At 48.5% G+C, this 26,797-nt stretch overlaps 6 protein-coding genes across 6 annotated transcripts; 1 reads left to right on the forward strand and 5 right to left on the reverse strand.

Annotated features, from left to right (window-relative positions):
* Positions 1 to 224: 224 nt before the first annotated feature.
* Positions 225 to 2,451, reverse strand: EDB91DRAFT_1274606 (UDP-glucose/GDP-mannose dehydrogenase family, NAD binding domain-containing protein; the record flags this gene model as incomplete). Its single annotated transcript, XM_041324634.1, has 7 exons — positions 225 to 942; positions 993 to 1,179; positions 1,229 to 1,604; positions 1,658 to 1,948; positions 2,012 to 2,291; positions 2,351 to 2,368; positions 2,424 to 2,451. The coding sequence occupies 7 exons, from the start codon at positions 2,449 to 2,451 to the stop codon at positions 650 to 652; spliced, it is 1,473 nt and encodes a 490-aa protein (XP_041178618.1). The 3' UTR covers positions 225 to 649.
* A 1,001-nt stretch (positions 2,452 to 3,452) lies between these two features.
* Positions 3,453 to 4,097, reverse strand: EDB91DRAFT_1125717 (uncharacterized protein). Its single transcript, XM_041318410.1, has one exon. It carries the CDS (start codon positions 3,949 to 3,951, stop codon positions 3,517 to 3,519), a length of 435 nt encoding a protein of 144 aa, XP_041178619.1. The 5' UTR covers positions 3,952 to 4,097; the 3' UTR covers positions 3,453 to 3,516.
* Positions 4,098 to 5,057: 960 nt separating this feature from the next.
* Positions 5,058 to 6,452, reverse strand: EDB91DRAFT_1247225 (uncharacterized protein; the record flags this gene model as incomplete). The annotated part of the gene is made up of 4 exons (XM_041322785.1): positions 5,058 to 5,421; positions 5,471 to 5,945; positions 5,993 to 6,111; positions 6,169 to 6,452. 4 exons carry the CDS (start codon positions 6,450 to 6,452, stop codon positions 5,058 to 5,060), a joined length of 1,242 nt encoding a protein of 413 aa, XP_041178620.1.
* A 246-nt stretch (positions 6,453 to 6,698) lies between these two features.
* EDB91DRAFT_1125725 (uncharacterized protein) lies at positions 6,699 to 7,490 on the reverse strand (the record flags this gene model as incomplete). Its single annotated transcript, XM_041318411.1, has 1 exon — positions 6,699 to 7,490. A coding segment is annotated over exon 1 (521 nt), but the record flags the coding sequence as incomplete, so codon positions are not given.
* Positions 7,491 to 15,912: 8,422 nt separating this feature from the next.
* On the forward strand, positions 15,913 to 17,045 carry EDB91DRAFT_1081112 (uncharacterized protein; the record flags this gene model as incomplete). The annotated part of the gene is made up of 4 exons (XM_041315343.1): positions 15,913 to 16,214; positions 16,240 to 16,271; positions 16,300 to 16,317; positions 16,678 to 17,045. The coding sequence occupies 4 exons, from the start codon at positions 15,913 to 15,915 to the stop codon at positions 17,043 to 17,045; spliced, it is 720 nt and encodes a 239-aa protein (XP_041178622.1).
* Positions 17,046 to 25,101: 8,056 nt separating this feature from the next.
* Positions 25,102 to 25,786, reverse strand: EDB91DRAFT_1051080 (uncharacterized protein; the record flags this gene model as incomplete). The annotated part of the gene is made up of 3 exons (XM_041313581.1): positions 25,102 to 25,140; positions 25,189 to 25,372; positions 25,425 to 25,786. Coding segments are annotated over 3 exons (585 nt in total), but the record flags the coding sequence as incomplete, so codon positions are not given.
* Positions 25,787 to 26,797: the final 1,011 nt, after the last annotated feature.

Below are 26,797 nucleotides of genomic sequence, written 5' to 3' on the forward strand. Positions count from 1 at the left end.
TGCACCTCCTGATTAAAGGGATCTTATTAACTGGTGCTTAAAGGCCAAAGGCGTGGCATTGAGAACAATCAGAAGTTTCCTCTCCATCTATTTCATGCCTACCAAACCTATTTCTTCTTCTTTCATAGTCGTGTTCCTTGTCGTTTTCGTTCTCTGATATCTGCTTCAGGTTTCTTCTTGTAGCATGTTCTGTTTCTGTCCTTAAGGCGATCAGACTTTGAGCCTGTTTTGATATTTGATATTGTCGTTATGTATACGTCCACTTGATAATTGTGCGTCGTGTGGCATGTATCATGAATTCATATTCTTCTCTGTCTCTTGCGCATCCTGGAGGACATCAATGTGACGTGTCGGTATGAATGCAAGTTGCGGGGAACATTGCTGTTAGGTACTTGGCGGTATGATGACTTGCCCCTGTTACACACTATCATATAATGGAGAAATGAAATCAGAAGGTATCATCAATTTCATTCGCCAATGTTTCTAGATTCATGCAAGAACGCGCAATCCGGGACAGTACAATCCGGGGGAACAAAAGATATCAGGGTACAACAGATATTAGCACTCTTTTCGTAAGAAGGTAAGTGGGCGAAATGCCCGGCCTATGGATGATATATCCTTTTCGGGGGCTGAAAGGAATGGAGTAGCTCTAGAGGCGTTCGCCACGGCCGATGACAGTCACCTGAACAGAATAAGCGTTAGTATCGTAACCGTTATCCGGGCAGACACCGGATCCAAGGCCCACCTTGAAGCCGATCGACCTGAGCTTGTCGGCATCCACAAGCAACCGCCCATCAAAGACAAATGCAGGCTTGTTCATACCCGCGTACACGGCTTGCCAATCAATTGTCTTGAATTCGGCCCACTCGGTGGCAATGACGACTGCCTCAGCATTTTTGCAGGCTTCCAATGCAGAAGAGCAGACGAAAACTTGGCGTTTGACTTTGCAAGCAGCGTAAGTGGCGGAGATGACATATACGAAATTGGCTTACTCGTCGCAAGTGACACGTCAGGGCTAGCCTCGTTGAGGTCTGCCCATATTTGGTCTTGCTTTACTTGGGGGTCATAGATGTTGACAAGGGCCTTTTCCTCCTGGAAGTCGCGGATAAGCGTGATGGCAGCTGACTCACGAGTGTCACCCGTGTCGGCCTTGAAGGCGAATCCAAGAACAGCAATGCGCTACTATAGGTTAAATTCGATTCGACTGATGCACGAAAAAGTTGTGTACCTTGCCAGTGATGGTGTTGAACAAGGTATCCACAACTCGCTTACTGAATCTCCTCTTCTGGTATTCATTCATCGTCACCACCTGCTTCCAGTACTCAGCTACTTCCTTCAAATTAAGACTCTCTGATAGGTAGACAAGATTGAGAATATCCTTCTGGAAACAGCTACCTCCGAAACCAACGGATGCACGAAGGAATTTCGGGCCGATGCGTGAGTCTTGTCCGATGGAGTGAGCGACCTCGGCGATGTTGGCGCCTGTGGCTTCGCAGATAGCGGACAGTGCGTTGATGGAGCTGATGCGCTGCGCAAGCATAGCGTTTGCAGCTAGCTTCGAGAGCTCAGAAGACCACAGGCCAACAGTCAAAATCCTTTCTTTTCTGTGTGGTCGGTCAGTACGTCATCAGCTCTGCACTGCCATGAATACACTCACGGTACCCAATTCCGATAAACCTCGCAGAGCGCCTCGCACGCTTCCTTACCCTCAGGGGTCTGCAAAGAGCCGATAAGCACGCGATCAGGAGCAAAGAGATCGTCGATGGCGGTCCCCTCAGCGAGGAACTCGGGGTTGGAGAGTATGTCGAAGCGTGCGTTAGGCTTGCTGTTGGCATCCAAGATAGTGCGCATGGATTCCGCGGTTCTGCAAGGTACGGTAGATTTCTCGACGACGATCTTTGATGAAGTAGCGGTAGCTGCAATGCGCCGAGTGGCGAGCTCGACGTAGCTAAGCTCCAGTTCATCAGCACACCATCACATGACGGGAGGATCGGAGAAATCGAAAACTCACTTCAAGTCTGCGGCAAAGCCAGCACCGACACCGCTCTTCTTGGTCGGAGTATTCACAGATACGAAAATGAGGTCTGCATCCTGGATGCCCTTATCGACATCGGTGCTGAAGAAGAGATTGCGTCCGCGAGCCTTGCGAACGACATCATCCAGACCAGGCTCATATATGGGCAGGTTGAAGTCCGGCGAGTTCCAGGCATCGATACGGGCTTGGTTCAAGTCAACAATGGTGACCCGGATGTGAGGGCATTTCAGTGCAATCACGGCGCAGGTAGGACCGCCTGTAAAGTACAAGTAAACTCGAGGAACCCAAGAGCGACCCTGTGAAGCAGCGACTCACCGACGTATCCAGCACCGACTAGACATAATAAATGATAAATCAGATAAATAGGAGATACCATCGTAGGACTTACTGCAGCAAATTTGCTTGACTCTAGGCATTGTGGTTGGGTCGAGACTCGAAGGAAGGATGGGGTGGAATGAGAGAGGTGTTATCGAGGTTCACTTATAAGAAGTAAAGCCTTGACCTTGAAGGGAGTGGCGTTACTACGCGGTGAAGCGAGTATGAAGAGCGGCCGTCGTCGACAGGACGTCACTCCACTACCACTACTAGTACCACCAACACTAGTACTATGATTGCCTCATTTCACTTCCTTATCAATCAAAACCGCTCTCATGATATAATGATTGAGTTGTTTTTTGTACGTCCACTCGACCCGTTAGACTCCTGCAGGCTGCAATAAGCAGGCAAAAGTTCATTCGACCGTGACAAACGGGGAAAAACCATCGTGGTGGAAATCCTCGAGGACTCTCGGAAGGCCAGGAACTCGGCGAAGTTCGCATTGCCTAGATCAGGTATATCTCTCGCTTCTATCTGCATCGTGGAAGTTCCACGCGCTATAATGATGTGGCTTAACCAGCTTCCGCTTGGTATTGATAGTACTGGTATGCTGCACAGGGTCGATCGCACTGTCTGCCTCGACTCTTAGTGTCGCGTAATATTACTGCCAGTCGAAGACTGGCGATAGCCAGCACCCTGACTGCATCAGGGGTCTAGACCTCTATCAACGGTGCGTGTCTGTACCTTTATGTCACCTTGACCTTCAACATGCCGAAATCTGGCCGCCATCTCAAACGCAAGGCATATCTCCTTTCAAGCCTTATCGATTGTGATTTCCGCTCCGTATAACTTGGGCTGTGAATGGTACTCTCTCGGTTCACACAAGCCTGTTATTGCGTAAATGTGAAGTTGTGACGCACGTTGCCCAGTTGGCCTTGCTGTTTAAACGCGGGAGTTTGAGGTAAGTACTTAGAGTCTCCGCATTGCTTGCCTGTCAAGAGAGCTCCCGCAACGAATTAATTTGCCACCGTAGACGATAACACAAGAGTGACAAAACAGTTTGAAAAATTGGGTTGTAAAAGGGTCGGAAACATTCGATACACAAGTACTTACACAGCAGTAGAAGAAGACGCCAGCTTGTGAAATTATGACAGATGAACATATAACTACACACCAATATGAATGAAAACAATCCTTTGCTCGAGCGACACTTTCTTTTTCACGGAGTCCGTAGCCTTGTTGAGAGCCGAGGCTGCCTTCGTACAGTCCATGACGCCCTTCTTCAAGTTCTTGAAAATATTCTCATAAAAAGCTTCGACAACGTGTTTTGTAACATCGTCATCGACCACCCAGTGTGCCAATGACACTCTTGAACCCGGAAAACTGCAGACCAGCTGTGAGGTGGCGTCGGGCGTCTTCACATCGTCAACGACGGTATGACACGCAGATAAGAACGCAAATTCGGCTTCCGGAGCGTTGTTCTCCATGATGTCGAGCAGTGTGAGAGGTTTTGCTTTCATGGCGAAACATGGATCGTAAGGCTGCTCGCAGTCCTGCTTGCCATGGCAAGAGTATCTTGACAATGGGTAACATGACTTCATATCCTCCGCAAGAGTGCTATAAGCTGTGCCCTCGACTCCGTTAGGCCCATAAAAGACGTCTGCCGTATCTCCCTGGTGAAGTCGTCTTCCAGCCTCGAGACCTGCAAGAGTGAGAGACGGGAAGGGAACATGATGGGGATCCCCTGATGTTGGGACAATGATGGCGTTACACGAGTATTCGCTCGCGATGAGAATCACGACTGGGCCATGACACGCTGCTGCTTGCAAGTCGTTGTACGAAGGTGGGAGCAAGAATCGCGAGAAACCTTGAAGATTGCGAATTCGAGCCACCGCAGCTTCCCACTGCATCGTGTGACTAAGTCTCCGGTATTCTGTCGCTGCCTGATCAGCTGCAGTCCGGTTTGCAGTTTCTGCAGAGCCCTGAGCGTCAGACAGGCGCTTGCCGAGCTCGAGAGTTTGTGAGCTAGCGGTAGACTTTCAGACTGAAGGTCGTCCAGCGGAATCCCGAGTCGAGAGGCAAGTGACTATTGTTGACCGCGACGCCGCTCCTCAAGTTCAACCACTTGTTGCAGACCATTACGACGAATAGCGCATGATGCCGCGTCTACTGGAAGTGATCGTGCACCATGAAAAGCAGTTGCAGCATTGCGCCGTAAGATAATATAATTAAGGATCGCGTCATCACATGGCTGTCCCAAGCCTCCTGGATTCGAATCGGAAATCCTTTAGTACGGTATTTTGATGTCAGTCTGAAGTTCTCCACTGCGAGTGACAGATCAGCAGGCTTATGCTGCACCCCGTAACGAGACAGATAGGCATGCTGCAGCCACATGCACCCGGAGCATCTTTCTGGGTGCAGGAGGCAAAACTGTCAATGATTCTTGGCAGAGATCAATCGCCTCCTCGACATTTTCATTCTTCCGAGTGTGCGTGCAACGAAAGCACAGTGCCCAGCTTAAATTGTGAAGAGTTGGATGGCGTTCTGGATCGTCAGGCTGCATTAACCGAAGTGGTTCACGGTACACATCAATGGCCTCATTGAGATCCTCGCTAGCATAGGTAAGCATAACATCGCTGCCTCGCGACGGAGACTGATAGCTCTGTTATGTCATTTATGTCACAGAAACAGTCGAAAAGGGCGGCCCTCAGGTTGTCCAATCTCGATGAAGATTGCGTCCAATAGGGCGCAAGCACAGCACTTCTTCGTATAGAGAGATGACCTCGTCAAGGTCATGAGGTTCGCCTTGGTGACCGAAGTGATGTCTGAGTGAAACGGGCAAGTTATGGAAATAGATATCGCGGCCAGAATATCCCTCGGCGATCAGAGAAGCCGCTTCAATACCAAGTTGTATGCTCTCGTCGATATCATTAATGCTTCCACATTGTGCAAAGCGTGTGTTGAGTGACCATGAAAGCTTGTTGAATGCTGTTGGACGGCGTTGATAGCCCAGAGGACAGAGTTCGAGTACCATCCGTCGAAGGTGGATGCCTGCGTCTATGGGAAGCTTGCTGCAATCGTAGATCACATAATCGACAGCACTGTCTATGCTGATGCGACGAAGGTAGCTGCCCGCTGGACAGAGCAGCAGTACGCTCCTTGATGTAGAGCGAGTTGAATACCGTAATGAGATAACGCATGATCGGGGTGGCCGTGCGGTTGCAATGCAATGCAATGGCGTCGCGAAATAGGGAGGTAGTTGATTCAATTTCTTGGGAATCCTTGCGGATAAAACCTTGGAGGCGGACCCACGCGAAGTTGGTGAGAGCAGCTGCACGGTCAGGATGGCCGACCGGACGCTGGCCCAGAACCCACTGAAAATGCTCTCGCTTCTCTCGTATTTGGCAAATATTGTGTGGCCTGCGTCGAGCAATCTCGCATTCAGCGATGGACGCTCTGTCAGCAGCAGCAGAAAACACGGGTACTAGGGTTGGCACATCGATCCGTGCGCCATCCTGATCTCCACAAGCATGTTCAACAGTAGCCTTCAGGATGAGAGAAGGGCGGACACCACGGACGGGCGGAAAGGAAGGATCTACGACGCGTTAGTACATGTGCATGAATGAAAAGCAATTCACTCACTGAAAGGCTCATTACCGTGATCGAGCAGCTCATCCCACGACGTGTCATTGCCTAGCATTCGATCGAGCTCAAAGGATGCCCGGATCTCTATTGATAATTTATGTGACGCAAGTGATGATCTACAAACCAGGACCAGTTCTCGATTCGGGTCCACAAGTCTGTGTGGAATGCTTTACATGTTCACGGTATCGCCCCACACTACGGATTTATCGCTCGAATGGCTGATTTCCAGCGTCGAGTCGAGTCGAGTTCGACGGATATGTAAATGCCTACGAGGGTGCGCTCGGAGGGGGGGACTTTGAGATTTTTTCCGCTGATGACTGTAGATAGAGCGTGAAGACCGCGAAACGAACAATAAGGTGGTATGGAGTGGCCCACCTTCGAGTTTGACAGATCGGCCTTCCAAGCTACCGGGCATGATGTCGCGATGAAGTAAATGACGAGCGACACGTTGGGACATCGAAGATTGAGTGATGGGCGGAATGGGTGGTAGGAAAAGAAAGGGTAGGGATATGGACTGGGGATGAAGAGGGAGAGGAAAAATGGATGAGAGTTCACGGCGTGCTGTACTTGTATATTTCCATGGTGTCGATGATAGACGCTAGTCATTATATTCCACTAAGCGATGAGACCAAAATATAAGACTAACGGCAGCAGGGGAGCCTGTCGTACAGAGCAGGCAGTGTCGTATGGACATCAGTGGAAGTGGCTCACCATGGCTTATATTGCTGGTAAGCAGTGTGGAGCAGACATACGAGTGTCAGAGTGCCTTGTGATGCTGACCCAGCCTTGCGACTCTTGTATCACTCATACCAGTCATTTAGCAAGGTAATAGATAGGATCCAGTGTATTTCGTAGTGCGTACATGCAAACCGCTGAAAACGAAAGAAGTCTACAACGTGCGGATGAGCCGAGCCGGGATATACGATACTGATGGAGCTGATACCATGAGAGAGAATTATCGAGCGTGTCATGGTCTGCATCAGTGTGATGGATCGAAGGTAAGATGAGGCGGCAGACGACGCAATAAGTGACGAAGAAGATTTGAGCGTGAATGCAGCTTGAAGCAAGAGTCAGAAGATGCAAAGAGGTGAGAAATGAAGATACCTGTATAGTAGTCAGCCTAGGCCTGGTTGCCGCAACGAGCCATCGTCTGTTCCTGAGACCTGAGGTACAGAAGCATTTGCCAGGCTGCATGCTGTCGCCCGGTACATTTGCTGGTAGGTCTTCTTGGGGCATGGTTGGACACGAAGGGCCACAAGCTCCAGTAGCAATTGGCTGTCGTGAAAATGAGGGACAGAGCCAACAATACGGGCAAGACCATTGGAAGGACGTTCGCATGGTTGGCCCACACTAAGCACTTATCGTTACCACCATTGATCAAGAGGGCGGGCTCAAAGAACTCTGGATTCTGTGATGGCGTTTCCGGTGTTTGCCGAGACTGTCTCTTTCCTTCTCTGGACCCCTGTATGTAACTTACCTGCATGATACCTTGGGCTTCGAACGTGCGCGTGAGCATCCGGACCCTCCAATCATCGACACACACCCTCAAACATGATTGGGAGAGAAAACCCCCTCATATCTAACGGGCCCAATACTCGATAGGCTTCTCATCCTACAGTAAATACTAAAGGCGACACTAGTTCTACCAGTTGCTGTTCACTGGCGTACTTCTGCGCACCTCACCCTGGGGGAATAATGCATTACCATTGTAATTACAAGATAAGGTATTGCATTAACAATTGTAATGGCTAATGAATTAATTTTTAATCTTAGTAAGAGGGGGTTAGAGGTTAGATTGTTAGATGTTAGAGGTTTGTTAGAGGTTAGATGCTAGATGTTAGAGGTTAGAGGGTTAGTGGTTAGTGGTTAGTGGTCAGTGGTTAGGTGGTTAGTGGTTAGTTAGGGTTAGCTAGGATTATATTCTGCCTGGTGCCTCGGAGGTTAGATGTTATGTAATGTTATGTAAGAGGTTGCTGATAGTTACAATGGTTAATGCAATACATTTGTCTTGTAACTATCATGCATTTAATGCATTATAACTACAGGATAGCCTCTTCTGCGAGTCCTCAATGTCCCACTAGTATCCAGGTATTCATCCTGTCACGTTTGCCTGCATCTCAGTTGCTTGCACCCTTACCATATTTCTCCTCCAGGAAGACTTGCATGTATCACCGAGAGGATCTACTTCGATCATGCCTTGCATCCGATGCCCGTCTTTTTTGCTCACTCCACCATAGCCCCTGCTCCAAGCGCCTGGGACACTGTACCATATCGACGGGCAATCATTTGAGGAACTCGTAGAATCACGCGATATCCTAGACGCCCTGTAACTATACTCTGATATGAAGACACATATCCTCTAACTCGAGCGGCATCTCCTTCCTAGCGGCATAGTATTTCTATTGGCATCAAAGGCCCGTCTCCAAAATAATTGGATATCTGTGTCTTCCCTTATATTCGTAGTAGATTCAGGGCAATGTTCATCACCAGGATGTTTCGCCGCAGTGGATTTCTCATGTTGCCTTCAGTAGCTGGTCTACGACTATGTGAAATGGTTATTGGTAGAAAAATATTTTTGATTTTTGGTTGATGTATGACGTGCAGTCTTTCATGGCCGGACACAAGGCAGAATCAATACAAGTGGAAATTTGTGGTGTTCGTACCTTGCCAGCAGAAAGGTCTTAGAAGATCGAGGAATAGAATGTTCGAGAGCTTGAGACCTTACCCATCTGAAACCGTATAATTAGTATTTCCTATTTACACCTGATATTTGTTATCACAGGCTTCATATGCTTCGACATTATTTAGAGTCGTGTTAGGAAGTACCCCGATCAAAACTAGAGAACCCAGACTGCCAGGTAGATCGGGTGTACTGGATGCACCTGGGAAAAGCGTACGGGTATGATAAAAATTGGTTGCATAGGAAGGAATGAAAATGCACCAATAAAAGAACGCCGATGGGGACACCCATTGAAGACAGAATAGTGTGGTGGTTAGAGCAGTACATTGCTCCTACTGACAAGCATTGGTCTGCAAACGACGGACCAAGGTTTAGCTGTGTAAAACTGTTGGAATCCGACGAGACGAAGGAAACGGAAGACTGGACTGTAGAAGATGAGAGTGAAACAGTACGGGCGCAACCAGTGAGTACGACGAGGCGACGCGTTGACGTCGGCCGAGGCTCGTCGATATTGGAATGTCTATCTCTAAGTAACAGACAATTTACTTATCATTTACTTATCTATCCTATCTGTACTATAAAGGACCTGAACGAGTCGTTAGAACATCTCAGGTCTTTTCATAGAGCCTGAGATGTAAGTCTCATATATTTTTCGCGTTATTCTAAAGAGCTAACATACCATTAGATATTTATTCTACTAGGTACTTTACCCGCTCTTACTAGAGGTCTTTTCATAGAGCCTGAGATATATTTATTCTACTAGCTCCCGCTTCGTGCGCCACTCGCCTGAACTCACTTTAGGTTATGAGCCCTGACACAGGCCATGGAATCTTCGCTCCCCAGCACCACTTCCGCGCTATTCAACATCCCCAAGCTAGCCGAAGACGGCAGCAATTGGATTACCTACAAGGAATGGATGTTGACCGCGATCAGTGCTAGAGGTATGATGCGACATGCAGACGGCCGTGCCACGAGACCAGTACAATATAGTATTGACCCAACTGACGAGCACCGTCAAGAAGCCAGATGGCTCGACGCCTATGCCAGCAGAGATCAAGGAGATAGAGAAGAAAATAGATGAATATTTGCAGAAGGACTCACTCGTGAAGCAGCAAATCTTCAGCATGATCACGGATTGTCTCTTACTGCGTGTTCAGAAGCTCGAAGATGCCTTCGAAGATTTGGAAGGAAATCTGCAATATCCATGAGGGTAAGACCTGAGTTGGTCCAGATTGACCTCTGCCGCAGGCTGCAGGACTTGAGGTGCGAAGAGAATGGCGACGTCAAAGCCCACTTCTTGGAACTCTTGAGACTGCGCGAATCCCTGGCAGGCATGGGCTCGGCAATTGAGGATCGTGATTTTCATGCGATCCTACTCGGCTCGCTCCCCGAATCCTATAGACCCCTCCTATCCTCCATTAATGCCGCTGCAAAGATCACGCAGAAGGCACTCACCCCCAATGAACTTATCACTGTCATCAGCGAGGAATACGAGCATCGTCTCCTCACGGACCGTTGTACCTCCAAGAAAGGGTCAAACGCGGCACTGATGGCCAAGAACGGACCTGGAAAGGGCCGTAAGCCCTCAGGAACGAACCAAGCCGGGCAGACGTAACGTGTTTCAACTGCGAACGCAAAGGACACTATAAAAGTGACTGTTGGAGACCTGGAGGGGGCAAAGAGGGCCAAGGGCCGAATCAGCAATGCCAGAAGAAAGGTAGCCGTTCGCCTAAGGAGGGAGCTAATGCAGCGACCTCCGAACCTACCCCACCAGAGAACTTCGCGTTTGCAACGTCCAACTTGGCTAGCATAGCCAAGGAACTGAACATCCCCGTAGAACTGATGCAGCGCCATCATTGATTCAGGCACCACATCTCACTTCTGCCCGGATCGGTCCAAGTTTGTCAACTATGTCCCCATAGAGGCGCAGGACGTGCATACGGCCGATGGATCCACCATTAGCGCTATAGGCAAGGGAGACGTCGTGTTGGACTTACCAAACGGCAAAGACCGCACTAGGGTCACTCTCAAGGACGCGTTGTACAGTCCCAAGATGGCCTTCACCCTCATCTCGACTAATAGGATCACTGCGGGAGGTTTAGCTGTCCACTTCGAGGACAAGATGTGCAAGATTTTGTCACCTGCCCCCAAGCGTAGTGTTATCACCACCATTCCCCAGATCGCGGGTCTCTATAGCATCGCTGGACAGCATCAGCACCACGCTAACATTGCACGAATGAAACTTACCTGTCTATGAGCTGCACCGAATGCTGGGACATGTCTCTCAAACCGCGGTTCTAGAGGCAGTAAAAAAGGGCCTGATCGATGGCGTCGACCTAGACCCAAACTCCAAGCTGGAGTTCTGCGACACGTGCGCTAAGGCTAAAGCGATGCGTAAGCCATTCCCGAAGGAATCTGAAAGTCGAGCGAAGATGTACAGGTGAGGTCATCTACACGGACCTATGGGGTCCAGCCAGAACTGAGAGCCTAGGTGGTAGCCTTTATTATATGACCTTTACCGATGACTTTACTCGGCAGACTAAAGTCAGCTTCCTCACGCACAAGAGCGACATGCTAGAGACGTTTAAGGCATATGAAGCCTGGTTGTTGCGACAATGCGATGGGATGTGTGTCAAGACCCTCAGGTCTGACCCGGGGGAGAATACTTGAGTCGAGAATTCGACAAGTACCTGAAGGAAGAGGGGATTCAGTGGCAGTTAACAGTGCATGACTCACCACAACAGAACGGAGTGGCTGAATGCCTCAACCGCACGCTTGTAGAGCTAGCGCGTGCTATGCTCCTTGCCCGTGATCTCCCGAACTTCCTCTGGACAGAGGCGGTTAACTACGCCACTTGGCTGAAGAATCGCTTACCTTCATGTGCTATTCCTGACCACACCCCTTTTGACTTGGTCCATGGACGACGTCCATCGCTCTCGCAGGCCCACGAATTCGGCTGCACCATGTTCGTTCACGTGACGACAGGAGGGAAACTGGATGCTAGGGCCGAGGAAGGACTGTTTGTCAGGGTGGATGAGGAGAGCAAGGCCTATCGAGTATACTGGCCAGGGAAGAGGCGAGTGTCGGTCGAGAGAAACATTAGTTTCAGCCCGGTGAGTGTGACTGTGGCAGCAGACGTACCAGACGAGGGGGAGTCCAGAACTGCTACCAGCAGCTCCTACCGACAGTAACGTCCAGAACGTCTGTGCCCCAACCACCCTCCACACCGCCCAAAGCGCCACGACAACTTGAACCGCCGCCAGCCCCCAGAGCGACCCGATCGCGACCTCCGCCTGGATACTACGCCACCCTGCACCAGGGGGAGAGTGCATCCTTGGTCTTCCACCCTGTAGAAGCAGACCTAGCGGACGAATTCGCCGCAGCCGCAGCAGAACCCGAACCGACTCTCCAACAAGCCCTCAATGGCCCAGACGCGGTCGAATGGCAAGAAGCGATAGACTATGAGATAAGTCAGTTGGAGAAGCTGGGAACATGGGAAATAGTAGACGCACCTCCCCGCGCTAACCTTATACCCTGCCATTACATCCTGGCGATGAAGAGAGGTCCCGGAGGCGAGAAGTTGAAGCTGCGAGCATGGTTGGTAGCTAACGGGCAGCGTCAGCAATATGGCGTTGATTATTTCGACACCTTTGCACCCACATCCAACATGTCAACAATCCGCGCCGTCCTTACAATGGCCGCCCAGCAGGATTGGGAAATCCACCAAGTTGATATAAAGAGTGCTTACCTCTACACGGACATTAAAGAGGAGATCTTCATGCGGGCGCCACCAGGGTACTTGAAGGACGGAGATGAGAGAAAGGTGTTGAAGTTGAAACGGAGTTTGCCAGGATTGAAGCAAGCCGGATTTGAATGGGCGGAAGAGTTAGCTGGGGTATTCGCGAAGATAGGATTCACACGCTCACAAGTCGACCAAGCTGTGTACTTCAAGTGTTCCCCGACCCAGCACATGGTCGTCACTGTATCGGTGGATGACATGGCGATCACGTCTAACCATCTCAGCCATATCGAGCACTTCAAAGCCCAACTCTGCAATCATTTCGAGATATCAGACCTGGGAGAACTTAATTGGCTTCTAGGACTTAAGGTCGAGCGTGACCGCGAGGCACGGAACATCACCCTTTCTCAACAAGCGTATATCAACACTATCCTTGAACGGTTCTACCTTACTGATGCGAAAACCGCACAAACGCCTATGGACGTAGGAACCGTCCTGTCAGCAGACCAGTCCCCCGCGACACACGCCGAACATGAAGCCATGCAAGACGTACCTTACCAGAGGGCCATAGGGTCCCTAATGTACGCTGCAACCAGTACTCGCCCCGATATCGCATTCTCAGTAGCTACGTTATCTCAATTCATGCGCAACCCCGGATGAGTGCACTGGGAAGCCAACAAACGCGTCTTTCAGTACCTTAAAGGTACAGCCGATCTTGGACTCACCTTAGGAGGCACAGATGCTGGGATCGAAGCGTACATTGACGCGGACTGGGCGTCCCAGCCGCACAGACACTTGATGTCGGGCTATGTTGTTATGCTAAACAGAGGACCCGTAGCATGGAGCGCGCACAAACAGCCGCTGATAGCGCTGTCAACCGCAGAAGCTGAGTATATTGCGCTCACAACAGTAGCACGAGAAGTGCTCTACTTACAGTTACTCCTTGACGAACTCTACGGACCAGTTGAACTTCCCACCCCCATATATTGTGATAACCAAGCTGCAATAGCTCTCGCGTCAAACAACAAGTTTCATTCGCGTACCAAGCATATCGACTTATGATACCACTTCGTCCATGCGCATGTCAAGAGCGGCACATTCGCACTCGAGTACTGCCCGACGGAAGATAACGTCACAGATGCCTTTACCAAAGCATTACCCCGTCCCCGCCTCCAGAAGCTACTGCGCTCGGATGAGCTTAGAGCCTTGCGCTCAAGGGGGAGTGTTGGAATCCGACGAGACGAAGGAAACGGAAGACGGACTGTAGAAGATGAGAGTGAAACAGTACGAGCACAACCAGTGAGTACGATGAGGCGACGCGTTGACGTCGGCCGAGGCTCGTCGATATTGGAATGTCTATCTCTAAGTAACGGACAACTTACTTATCATTTACTTATCTATCCTATCTGTACTATAAAGGACCGAACGAGTCGTTAGAACATCTCAGGTCTTTTCATAGAGCCTGAGATGTAAGTCTCATATATTTTTCGCGTTATTCTAAAGAGCTAACATACCATTAGATATTTATTCTACTAGGTACTTTACCCACTCTTACTAGAGGTCTTTTCATAGAGCCTGAGATATATTTATTCTACTAGCTCCCGCTTCGTGCGCCGCTCGCCTGAACTCACTTTAAAAACAAGCGAAAATGAATATAAAGTCAATGATCACTCACTGGTGTTTTCAACGTGCGTGTCAAGAGACAAAGTCCGAGAATGGGAGTGGAACCCAGTGCGGTGGTACTGGCATCAAGTGCACCAGGCGAAAAGTCAGCTGGAAAAGGGACTATTAGCAGCAAATGATGCACTATACAAAGGACTTGCCAATATGTTTAGTGAGGCTACCTACCCACAACCCAAGCCTATGCTGGAGGTCGATAAGTATCTGACGGCTGGAACAGGCATGAGACATGCGAGATGTTTGGGGTGCAGGTAGTGCTAGGGATCTGCACGGGTAAACCCCAGGGTAGTGGTGCTCTCACCTGCACCCGCACCCTGATGTATACCCATACCCTCAGCACGGGTATGGGTTTTATCACAGGTAAGAGGGAAATGTGTTGGCATTGGTATGACCATTCTTGCCATTATCTATTTTGCACCTTTGATGCCATACATTACACATACTTCTCGACTTCTTGCACCATACGAACTCTACTGGGTGTCGATCCTCTGTCTCTTAGCTAAGCCGTAACCAGTTCATATTTACATAGTCTCACATCCTCGATGACACCTCAGTATTGTTTCCAGACAACTACTGAGGTGTGTATACTCATCTCTCGTATCTTGTATTGCATTTCACTGATGTACACTAGCTTTGCTTAGGTACTTAATATAGTATTGTTTCCAGACAACTACTGAAGCTTTGCTTAGCATACAGGTTATGAGCCCTGGGCTCTAAATTGGCCTAGATATTGCACGAAGCAAAGAACTCAATACTTGCATTTATCTAATGGTTAAACGTCTCTCATATGCAATGGGAAAGTTCAATCACATTGCCGAAACTGACCAGCTCTGACAACCATCCTAGTTGGCTGTTAGGTACCATGCCGACTCAGGAAGCAGAGGGGTCAGGGCTTGGCTTCAGCTCTTGCACTGCACCCTTAGCCGAGTATGTGCCCTGAATTTGGAGCGGGTCCGACATTGTCCGACAGGTAGGACGAGTGGACCACTTTGGTCCAGCTTTGAGGGTCAGGGAGTAAGAGCTACTAGCAGCAGGGCCGACTAGGAGTGGAGCGGAGAAGGCGGGGAGTGATGCAGAGGGTGGATAGGAGCAGGGGGAGTGTTTGGTAGGGGTGGGGAAGGTGGAGGATAATGTGGAGGGGCAAGGGAGAATATTTGATAGGGGCGGAGTATAAGGGAAAGACTTAGAGCACAGGCTCTAAGTCGGAGCGGAGGGTTGGAGGGTTGGAGGTGACAACAAGTTGAGACTTGTGTCCAGAGGAGGCAAGGTCCTACTGAGAATTCTCACAAGATGTAACTGCAAGAAGACAAGTAATATTAAGACTGAGGAAAATATCTAAGTACATGATATGTTATATACTACTATGTATGAGGCAGTGACCAGGATAACTATGTTGTAAAGCTATGTACCAAGGATATAGTTTGTAAGTATTTTACACAGGCAAAGACATAAGTCGGAGCGGATATCAATATGTACGCGTCAGGATCAGCGATCGGGCGGTAATAGGAATTACCGGTGATCCGGAAGTAAGGGTCTATGTACTGAAGGGGAAAGTATATATCTAAAAGGGGAAAGAGATCCAGTTGAATGGAGAGGTTATGGAAGGGGACCGGTTGAGCGGTTGAGTGGAAGCGTAGGGCGGAATGTGGACTTGTGATTGGACGGAGCGGAGGATGGATGGAGCGGAGGGGGTCGGAAAGCGGAGCAGATATCAATACTGGAGCGGTCAGATCAGGTATATGACATGGCAATGAGCTGTAGAATTGGCCTTAGCAGGAGAGGGATTATGGAGCCATTGTAGCACTGGCACTGATCCCAATGATGTTGCAGAATTTCGCCAGTCTCATGCCCACACCTGCAGCTGCAGGTCAACCTACTGCTGCAGAGCTTGTGCTCATGAAAGAGTGGATAAAGGAAGATGCTCAGATGAAAGTGATTATCGGAAGGAGACTCTCACCCATCATTCAAAACATCCTTGGGGAGAAGCTAACAGCTCGTCAGCAGTGGGAGATGCTATCCAAACGCTTCATCCCATCTCGATGTCACTTCCCAATACAAACTTCAATCCCAACTCTTCTCCAAAAGACTGAAAGACCCAGACAATGCTTCACACTATCTTGGTGTGTTTGAGAATGGGCGTCACAGGTTCGCAGAAATGGGCATCACCTTCACAGACAGTGAGAGCATTTTTATGCTTCTCAACAGTCTTCCTGAAACGCCCCAGTGGGTCATTTTTCACAGTCTTACCATGGTGAAAACATCGTCAGCCACAGCAACATCCTCTACTCCAGTTGCAACAACATCCTCTAATCCAGTTGCAGCACTTACCTTTGAGGAAGTGGCCACATCATTCACTGAAGAAGCGAATCATCAGTGCGGGAAACAAAGAATCAATGCTCGCCCAGGGTCAGAATATGCCAACACCACTGTCTCACACAACCAAACTGAACACAAGACGAATGCAGCTACCGGAGTGCGTATTCATAAGCACAACCCCAAGGGGGTGCCCTGTGAAAATGCCGCATGTGTTGGCCTTCCCTGCTCGTTAATGCACAATATTGAACATTGCATGCAACCTGGCAGAGGAATGGAGGGGAAAGCACCATAGTGAGGTGAACAAGGAGGAAAACTGGAAAGACATAGCTGCAGCAGCTACTGACTCCAAGACTACCCCTGCACCTCCCTCTTCATCCACTGAAACATCAGCACTCACTGCCTCATCATCTCACATGCGAGACTGGTCCTGCACCATTGCCGAAGAACTTGATACCGAGTCATTGTTGAAGGATGAAGACATTACTTGCATCACTAGCCAGATGCTATCCACCATTCTAGATTCGGGCACCACATCAACACTCATAACGAATCAAAGCTATTTCTGGACTTACGATTCGAGTGCGAAGGTCACTGTGAAGACAGCAAACCATGGGAAGTTAGCCACTTCTGGATAGAGCGACTGTGTGGCCGAACTCACCAGTCAATAACTGTAGTCCAATGTCTTCGCCTCAGTGGGTGTCTTCATGCCCCAGGGGCATTGATCAATCTGCTGTCAGTGGGGCATATGCTTAAGAAAGGATGGGCATGCAACTTCTTACCTTTCCCACCCCACTGTCAAATCGTCTATCATGGAGATTGCCTCAGTGATGTTCCCATGATGGGAAATCTCGTATTCCTGGATCTTCGGTTCATTCCACCTTCCTCTCCATCACCACATCTTCGAGATCTCAGCATTTGCCAAGGTTCCCTTATCTTGGGACTTGTGGTATGCATGACTGGGACATCCCAGAGGTGAGGCTGTGAAATGTCTGCCTCTTTTCTCAAGTGGTGCCAAGGTTGACACCACACTCCCTCTCCATACTTGTGAGCCGTGCATCATGGCGAAACATCCTCGCAAGCCTTATCCACCCTCCAAGATGCCGAGAGCACTCACCATTCTCGACCTTGTCCATTCTGACTTATGCAGTCCCTTCCCTGTTGAAACCCCACACACAAAACATCACTTCATCATTTTTCTTGATGATCACATGAATCTCCTCAACTTACAACTTCTCACGAGCAAAGACCAAGCTCTAGAGGCATGGGAGTTAATTTGTAAGCATTGGGAGAACCAGTCAGGGTGGCGTGTTAAAGTATTTCACTCAGACAATGGAGGAGAATTTATCGGTGGGGCCTTCACTCAGGCATTAGCATTGGCAGGCATTGCTCAACAACTCTCTGCACCCTACGCACACCCACAGAACGGAAAGGCCGAACGTGCAATTTGCACCATTGAAGGAAGGCTTTTTGCCATGCTTGAGACTGCCAACCTGCTGGTGACCTTATGGGGTGAGGCTGCACTTACAGCCTGTTACCTTTGGAACTGCAGTGAAACCTCTACCCTTCCTTCTGGCATCACTCCTTATGAAGTCCTCAACGGCCGTAAGCCCAACTTATCTCACTTGTGTGTCTTTGGTGCTAAGTGTTTCACTCAGATTCCCACTGAGCTGCAGCCAAAGATCGGACCACATTCCCATCTTGCCATATTCATGGGATATCCAGATGGCGTTAAAGGGTACCGTCTACATGACAGAGAGACTGGCACATTCTTTACCATGCGGGATGTCATCTTTGATGAAAATCTCCCTTCCATTGCTCATCACTCTGACTCTGATGGTGAGGAGGATGAACCTACCGTCATCAATGTTCCTTCTTTCTCTATTCCATCACCTTCTTCATCCATGCCTTCCTCCATTCCAGCCACCACTCCTGCGGCTGCACTGCGCCGTTCATCTCGTGCACGAGTTCATACCCCAGCTGGCCAGACTTATGCTGATGAGCTTGCAGCCTCCAAAGCTTGTCTGGTGGCTCTTCGCCATGCCCGAGCAGATCGCGCTGCTGAGAATTTGCTTTGTGAGGGGGTGATTGCAGACACTGTTGAGAGACCGGAAGGCATCCCAGAGGATATCACAGACATCAAGTCCAACACAGATGTCACGGAGGTCATGGCAAATGCATGCATTGAGGAACACTCTCACATCGCCATTCGAAGCAACTGAAAGTGTAACCCCTCCAATCCAGACTATGATATGGCGATCCCACCTGCTACATATGACAAGGCCATGCAATGTTCAGACCACGCACATTGGCTTGCAGCCATGAAAGCCAAACTTGCGATGATGAAGGACATGAGCGTCTACAAGCTAGTAAAACTGCCCCAGGGACACAAAGCCATAGGCAATCATTGGGTCCTCAAATTCAAAGAGGACAACAAAGGCGGTCCAGTCCAGAAGGCGTGCTTAGTAGCACAAGGTTTTTCACAGATCCCTGGAGTCGACTATGGATCCACCTTCGCACCAGTGATCAAAATGGCTTCTGTTCGCTTCATCGCAGCCTTAGCATGTCAAAACGACTGGGAACTAGACACATTTGATGCACGACATGCTTTTCTCTGGGGAGTTTTAAAGGAGTAGATATATATGCATCAGCCAAAGGGATTTGAGGAAGGTGACTGGGCCATGCTCATCTGGCTCATGCTTAGGACGATCTATGGCTTGAAGCAATCGGCCATGGAATGGTATAAACAGGTCAGGGCAATCATGATAGAACTCAGCTTTACTCGTTGCACTTTTGACCATGCCATTTTCATATATGATAAGTCTACCCCCTCTGCCGGTTACATCCTCTGCATCATCAGTTGGCACATCGATGATGGCATGGGCACTTTGAACTTGAAGACTTTTCTTGCATACGTCACGGGTCGCATCACTCAACACTTTGGAATCAAGGACTTGGGACCCATCAGTAAATTCCTTGGCATTCAGTTTGAGCGTTCTCGCTCCTCTCGCCAACTATGGATGCATCAAGGCGACTATATCACACACCTCCTAGATGAATACAACCTCCTTGATTGCAACCCAGTTCAACTCCCCCTTGACTCCAAGCATCCTTTCAGCCTTGCAACTGACGTTTATGATGACATTGCAAACCTCCCCACTCGCTACTGGAAAATTGTCAGTGAACTGTTGTATCTATCTGTCTGTACAAGGGCCGAAATTTCCTTCGCTGTAAACACCCTCGCCCAACACTGTGCCAGTCCTGCCCCCCACTTCTATGCAGTGGCTAAACACCTCCTTCGCTACCTCAGTGGAACACTGAACTATCATGCTCACTATGGGGGTGATCACGCAGACGAAAAACTCCATGGGTATTGCGATGCCGACTGGGCAGGCTCACCTGATGATTGCCTCTCCATCTCCGGGTACGCCTGGTTCTTCATGGGAGGTCTCATTGAGCATGTCTCTAAGAAGCAGACCACGCACACGCTCTCCTCCATGGAAGCTGAATATATGGCCGTCACTCATGCACTCCAGGAGGGCATTTGGCTGAAATCATTGTTTACTGCCCTCCATGTACCAATGCCCCTTCCCATTGTCCTCTACATTGATAATACCGGGGCCATCGTGTTGTCCAAGGAAGCCATATTCCACATACGTTCCAAACATATCGACATTCATTACTATTTCATCCGCGAGTACATCGAGAACGGTGTGTTCTTACCCAACTGGCTGCCGTCTCACAAAAATGTCGCAGATATCCTGACAAAGGCCTTGCCTCATCCACTGTTCGTGAAGCACGCAGAGGGACTATAACTAGTGTCACACGAGTAGCATCTCGGCGCAGGGGTGTGTTGGCATTGGTATGACCATTCTTGCCGTTATCTATTTTGCACCTTTGATGCCATACATTACACATACTTCTCGACTTCTTGCACCATATGAACTCTACCGGGTGTCGATCCTCCATCTCTTAGCTAAGCCATAACCATTCATATTTACATAGTCTTGCATCCTCGATGACACCTCAGTATTGTTTCCAGACAACTACTGAGGTGTGTATACTCATCTCTCGTATCTTGTATTGCATTTCACTGATGTACACTAGCTTTGCTTAGGTACTTAATATAGTATTGTTTCCAGACAACTACTGAGCTTTGCTTAGTGTACAAAATGCACCGCAGGTACAACCTGTCATGGATATACCCCGCGGGTACACAGTGACATATGGCAGGATACAAAAAAATTGCTATACATGTAGGAATAGTAAGCTATATACTTATGAGACCTGAATTCTATCCCACCCATCCTCAAGCTCTTCCTCATCACCTTCAGCATCAGGCAGGGAGCTGACTTTGACAATGTCTTCGGTCTTGATGAGGTTGAGCTGGCTCCAATAGTTAAGGCACAATAGTGCGCGAGTCGACTGCACAGTGAGGCAAGAATGAACATGAGATAGTAAGAGGCGACCGCGACTGAACAAAAGCTCAACGTCAACTGAAGTAGCTACAAAACAATGTCAGAAGCTCTGGACAATTGGTGATGAGAAAAAAATTGGACTCACCAGGAATTGTAAGATAATCCAGTGCCATCCATGACAGATGTGGATAAGTATCATGGTGCTCATACCACCAGGTGATTGGATCAATAACATGTTCAATGTCCGTGCCGAGATAGCGGTCCAATTCATTGGTTAAGTTGGCCTTTGGTGCCGCAAGTGCTGGAATATTGTCGAAAATGTTCTAGAATCTAGTCAGTCAATGAAAGGTAGAGATTCTTAAAACAAACAAACCATCTGTGAGTCATCGACAGTTGGTCCAGTATCCATCAATGTGTCATCGTGGATGATCTCCAACTCTAGATAGGTATGGTTGAATTCTGTGTGCACCAGAGTTTCTGCTGTCTCAATCCAGTCCTCCTCCCAATGAGTGGCCTTGAAGTAGGATAGCTTGTGACGGGGGTGTAGCACTATGTAGAAAAACAAAATGGTCAGTGGTTTCGAACAAGAAACAATTAAAACATCACTCACCCATAGCAATCTGATATACTTCAGATTTGTCTGTCATTTGATAGTAGTGAAAGTTGAGGGTCAGCTTGGCTAGTCGTACGGCTGCTGCGAATGGATGGCAGGTACTTCTTGCTGCGGGAATACATTGTAAGTCGCTCATTGATTAAGTCCATTGCAGGAATGACTGTAGCAAGGTTGGGGGTCAAGCACGAGAAAAACAAAGTTGTGTCTTTTAGAATCTGGTACCTGCTTAGCCAAGCAAATGAACTCAAACAAAGACACACCTTCAGTACATTGCACAATTGCTTGGCTATCTCCCAGTCACAGTCTGTGAGCTCAAACTTGCGCAAACCTAGCTCTTGGCGCTGTGTCACGGTGTCAATAGCCTTCTGATGTCCAAGAGAATACTCGAGCATGTCAAAAGTCGAGTTCCACTGGGTCGACATATCTCGCGGCATATTAGTCTTTGTCATGTGCAAATCGCCAAGGATCTCATGCCAGGCAGGGAGCAGGATTGTTGTGGAATGTATGAGCTTATAGCCAAGCTTGCGCAGCTGGATGGATTCTTTAGTTTAAAGGTGCACATGTATGTTTTTGTATACTTACCTTCAGGAGTACCAATTTGACTGGTCGTATATTTTTTTGCAGTTCATTGTGCCTGTCTGCTGGCAATGATTCAACATCATCAACCCAGCCTTCATTGTTATCTGTCAATTCATTGTCCGAGTTTGTGAAACTGATTACGTCTTCCTCGTTCTCGTCATCTTTCCTCAGCGCATCAATTTCATTTGCTACCTCCACATCCTTTCCATCCAAGGCTTCGTTGGCTTCTTTCTTTGCCAGCGTCAAACTCACTGAATGAGGGACTTCACTACGAGGTTGACAGGTGTGCAGAAAACACCATGTATGACTTGCACTCCCCACGAACTTGGGGACCAATGTGGCAAGATCCTCAATCATAACATTGTTATTGGATGTGTTGTTGCATGTAACACTCAGGATCTATGGCTCATGACATTAGCTGGTAAGTTTCATTATTTTTAGACCGCTACCTTTTCTGATATCCCAAATTCCTTTAGCATGCTTGCAAACACAGTTGTGAGCTCCTCAGCCAGTATGTGACTGTGTGCATTAACATGTCAATATATGCACAGTCTGAGTAAGTCATTTCTGTACCGTTGTGACCTCAACAATATCTAATGGGAAGCTTAGTGGGACACTGTCATAGACCGGATCTGAGCACCTCAATACCACCTGTGAACATCCCCACCCCTGGTCTGACCCCCTGTTCCCCATCCGCTCCATTCCTCCTTCCCTGACAATGCATGAAGTGCATCTCAGCAGGATTAGCCCTATGTCATGAATGTTACCAACTGCATCTAAATTTCGATTATCAAACCCTAAGACACCTTATCCGATAAGATTAGATTAGATAGATCCCTGATAAGATAAGATGGATAACCGATTAAAGATCACTATCTTTACATCACATCTATACTATATCGACGTCATCCATCCTTATCCGTAACCCTAGACATACGAACTCATCACATCCTTAGAAGTCCTACGATTAGGCAACGGGTTACATCATAAGCATCTACATGCCTCTATGATCGAACCATAACCGAAGAGTACTTTACGAGCTATCTCTCAAAGGGTCATCACCTCTTCACATCGCAGACCTTCACATCTTCACATATGACATGTTAAGAGTTACCTCTGTCATTAACCGAACCCCTTACATAAGAACCTGTTGCACAGTCACAGCAAAACCCTGAAACCCTATCACAGAAGTACCGCTCATAGAGAAGCATACCCATTACCGAAGACCCTGGAGAACCCTTAGATCCGATCATACACGATACATCTCCAGATCCAGATCCTATCTAGATCCTTAGATCTAGATCCTCAGATTCCATCTCAAATCGAGATCCTTAATTACCGCTCGAGACTTCTTGTCACAGAACTCTCTCACACCCTTCTTAATCTCCGTCTACCCTGAATAAAAGCAGTCCCTGAGAACCCTGCTTAATTACCGATACCCCTAGCCCTATGAACCCTTTACCCTTTCCTTCTTGTAGTTGATTGGTTGATAAGACGCCCTATACCCTAGGTGCAATGTTATGACCGTATATAGTTATATCACATACCTTTCATACTCAGACAGCTCCGCCCCAATAGTAGTATATAGTCTAGGTAGTAGTCAGTAGTACTCCTTAGACTTAACCTCCTCGTTTCTACGTCATCGTAGGGCCTAGACGTTCCCTCTCAATATTACCCTTGCCTTATCCTCTTCAGACTGAGTCCTGTGGTGTGATCCATACTCCAGACACCTACTAGTTAGGTTAAGGGACGCTGGTCATAACACCCTACTACCTCCGCCCAACCCTGTTCCGCTCTTCTGACACTACCCCTATGTCCTCCGACACCATACCCCTTCCATCCGACCCTATCTGGGGTTCTGCTCCTCCGCCCTATCGATCCACCCAATCCTACTCCTACTCCCTCCACTTTTCCAACCCACTCGGATCCTTCAATTCTGCTCGTATTGCCCTACCTGACTATTAGTCCGCCCGACCACCTCACCGGTCCACTCCCAGACTAGGAACCACTCAACTGGTCCTATCTCCATTTAGTATTGTAGTTCCACTTTTTGGATCACCGGTAATGCCTATACCCTAGTGATTTCTGATCTGTCACATACATACTTTTCTCCAAGCCTTATTCTCGTATGTTTCAGTCATCCTGTTGTAATCCTGTACACTCAGCACATAGCCTCCTGCTATGCTATGCTACTTAGAGTATATAACACTATGTACATCTGTCTGTAGATACACAGTCTGAATATCACCTTTTCTAAGCCCTGCTCTTCTGCTCTTCGACTTGGGCCTGATCCTAGTCAACTCCTGTTAGCCGACCTAGGGGATTGACTCCCTAGGTCAGCCACCCCTCCAATCCTCCGTTCCTCCGTTCCTCCGTTCCTCCGTTCCTCCGTTCCTCCGTTCCTCCGTTCCCTCCGTTCCTCCGTTCCTCCGTTCCTCCGTTCCTCCCGTTCCTCCGTTCCTCCGTTCCTCCGTTCCTCCGTTCCTCCGTTCCTCCGTTCCTCCGTTCCTCCGTTCCTCCGTTCCTCCGGTCCTCCGTCCTCCGTTCCCGTTCCTCCGTTCCTCCGTTCCTCCGTTCCTCCGTTCCTCCGTTCCTCCGTTCCTCCGTTCCTCCGTTCCTCCGTTCCTCCGTTCCTCCGTTCCTCCGTTCCTCCGTTCCTCCGTTCCTCCGTTCCTCCGTTCCGCCGTTCCTCCGTTCCTCCGTTCCTCCGTTCCTCCGTTCCACTCTGCTTCAGACTTCATCCGAGCAGTCCCTTCCGCTCTGCTTCTACTGTTGGTTCCGACCACAGTAGTCCCCCACCTCCCTCTTGTTGGGTAGAACACCCCTGCCCGACTTTCCCACGCTCACCTAGTAGTCCGTCGGTCCTCCTTCAGAGGACCCCCATTCCGATGTCCTGTCAGAACTCATAGAACTCGTGTCGGACTACATTCCGAAATTAGGGCATGTACTCAGGTAAGGGGCGCAGCATACAAGCTGAAGCCAAGCCCCTCAGACTCCACTTTACCTCTGAGCACAGTCTTAACAGACACCTTGGTGCTCCAGGTGGACTGAGAATGCCACGAATGCATGGTAGTTCATTGATGTTCATCCGTCAGTGGTAAAGTTCATTTTACCGTCATATTCCTTGTCAGTTGGGTTAGCCTTAGTATGATCAAGTGTGAAGAAACTAACCTGCAACATTTTAGCAATTTGTTGGCATGTACACACGAATACGAGTTTGACATCACGTGCAACAGTTGTGGGGGAAGGTATGTAGTACTCTGGCCTTCCGGTCTTCATCAACAACTGAAATGCTCTGTCTTTCACAATCTCCAATGGCCACGGGCTTTCTGACACCCAGCAGACTATTTCGGCTCTGCAACATTGTCAGTTTCCTGATGGTTTTTATCACAAGCTCAATTACATACTTTGTCTTGGTGCATGTATGCTGACGGTGAGCATATGTAACCTTCCCCTTCCCCTTATGTTCAAAAGACTCTGTGATTGACCCATCTCGTAGGATACTGGTAATGATCTTTGTCTGGACCTCATTTGCATCTTTTGCATCATCAGCGGCAGTCAGTACAGCATTCCCCCAGCAGGACTTAACATGTTTCCTCATGTTGCCTGTCGACTGCACATCTTTTTTGTTGAGGAACCATTGAATGGTTGTTTTGCATCCGCGTGCACCACATTTAAATTCATGTGTGCAGCGCCCATTAATTTCAACAATGCGGGGAGTAGGCTCAAAGAAGGCATACACAGGTGAGATCCATCCTTTCATTAGTCGTTCTATACTTTTGTTAACAATGTGATTTAAATTAATGATTCATCTTACTTAGCTCGTCTTCTGGAGTCTCGACATCTGGACTTGATTCCCATTCTGGTGTCATTTTCATCTTCACTTGTGTCCTCAACCATGGTTGCATTCTGATGCACTTCTGCTTCTTCAATTTGAACAACAGCGCGATGTGCCTGCACTGGAGGCTTTGGTATCACCGCAGAAGGTCGAGGCACCATGTTGTTTGACTGTATATCTTCGGCAGGCCCATTCAATTGGGTAGGTTTGACCCTTTTTGATTGCCTGGGTGCCACGCCTGTCTGATCCGCATCAGTCTTCCTTTTCTTTGATGAGTCAGTGAGCTTCTCCTTGATAGCTGCCTTGGCCTTTTCAGTCAGCTTGGAAACTCGGCGGGCAGTTTGCGAGAACATATTTAGTTGCATGATGAGGATGTATCAGAGTGTGTTGAAGATGTTGTGGTTTGTATTGAGAATGTCATAGTGTTTAAGGTTTAGTTTCACAGACTGTACCAGTGTGCATTGCGGAGTTTAAGTTTAGGTTTAGTACTAGCAACATAATTTCATGTGTCAACCTGAGCCGAGGGTACAGGTGGTGCAAGGTCAGACCCCCACCTGCACCCCAGGGATACCCCCACCCACCACCCATGTGGGTTTTCAAAACCCGTGCATATGCCTAAATACAGGTATGCATGACAGCAACAAGAAAATGAGAGGTGTAATTGCAAGTCAATATCAAAAAAATGCAGTCCATTCAAAGCTGTGATGCAATGCTAGCAAGAGAAAATATGATGACAGGAATGTGATGCGAAGTGCTAAAAATTGAACTAGTATACCAGATGGACACTTTGCGAGAAGTCAGCAACACACAAAGGATCAGAACAAATAGTACATACATATTCCACCATTTGAGCAATGAATCCACCCACATCTGGTCAAAAAGTTCTCAGATAGCTCGATCGGATGGTGCAGTAATTCAAATGATGAATGATGAGAGAGAGAG

Source organism: Suillus paluster (assembly GCF_016628075.1).
Source record: "Suillus paluster strain FC165 chromosome Unknown EDB91scaffold_18, whole genome shotgun sequence".
In the NCBI taxonomy this organism is placed as follows: Eukaryota; Fungi; Basidiomycota; class Agaricomycetes; order Boletales; family Suillaceae; genus Suillus; species Suillus paluster.

What these genes read in the sequence shown, in the direction of transcription:
- EDB91DRAFT_1125717 (XM_041318410.1), bottom strand. Translation starts at nt 3,951, where the DNA reads ATGAAGTCATGTTACCCATTGTCAAGATACTCTTGCCATGGCAAGCAG.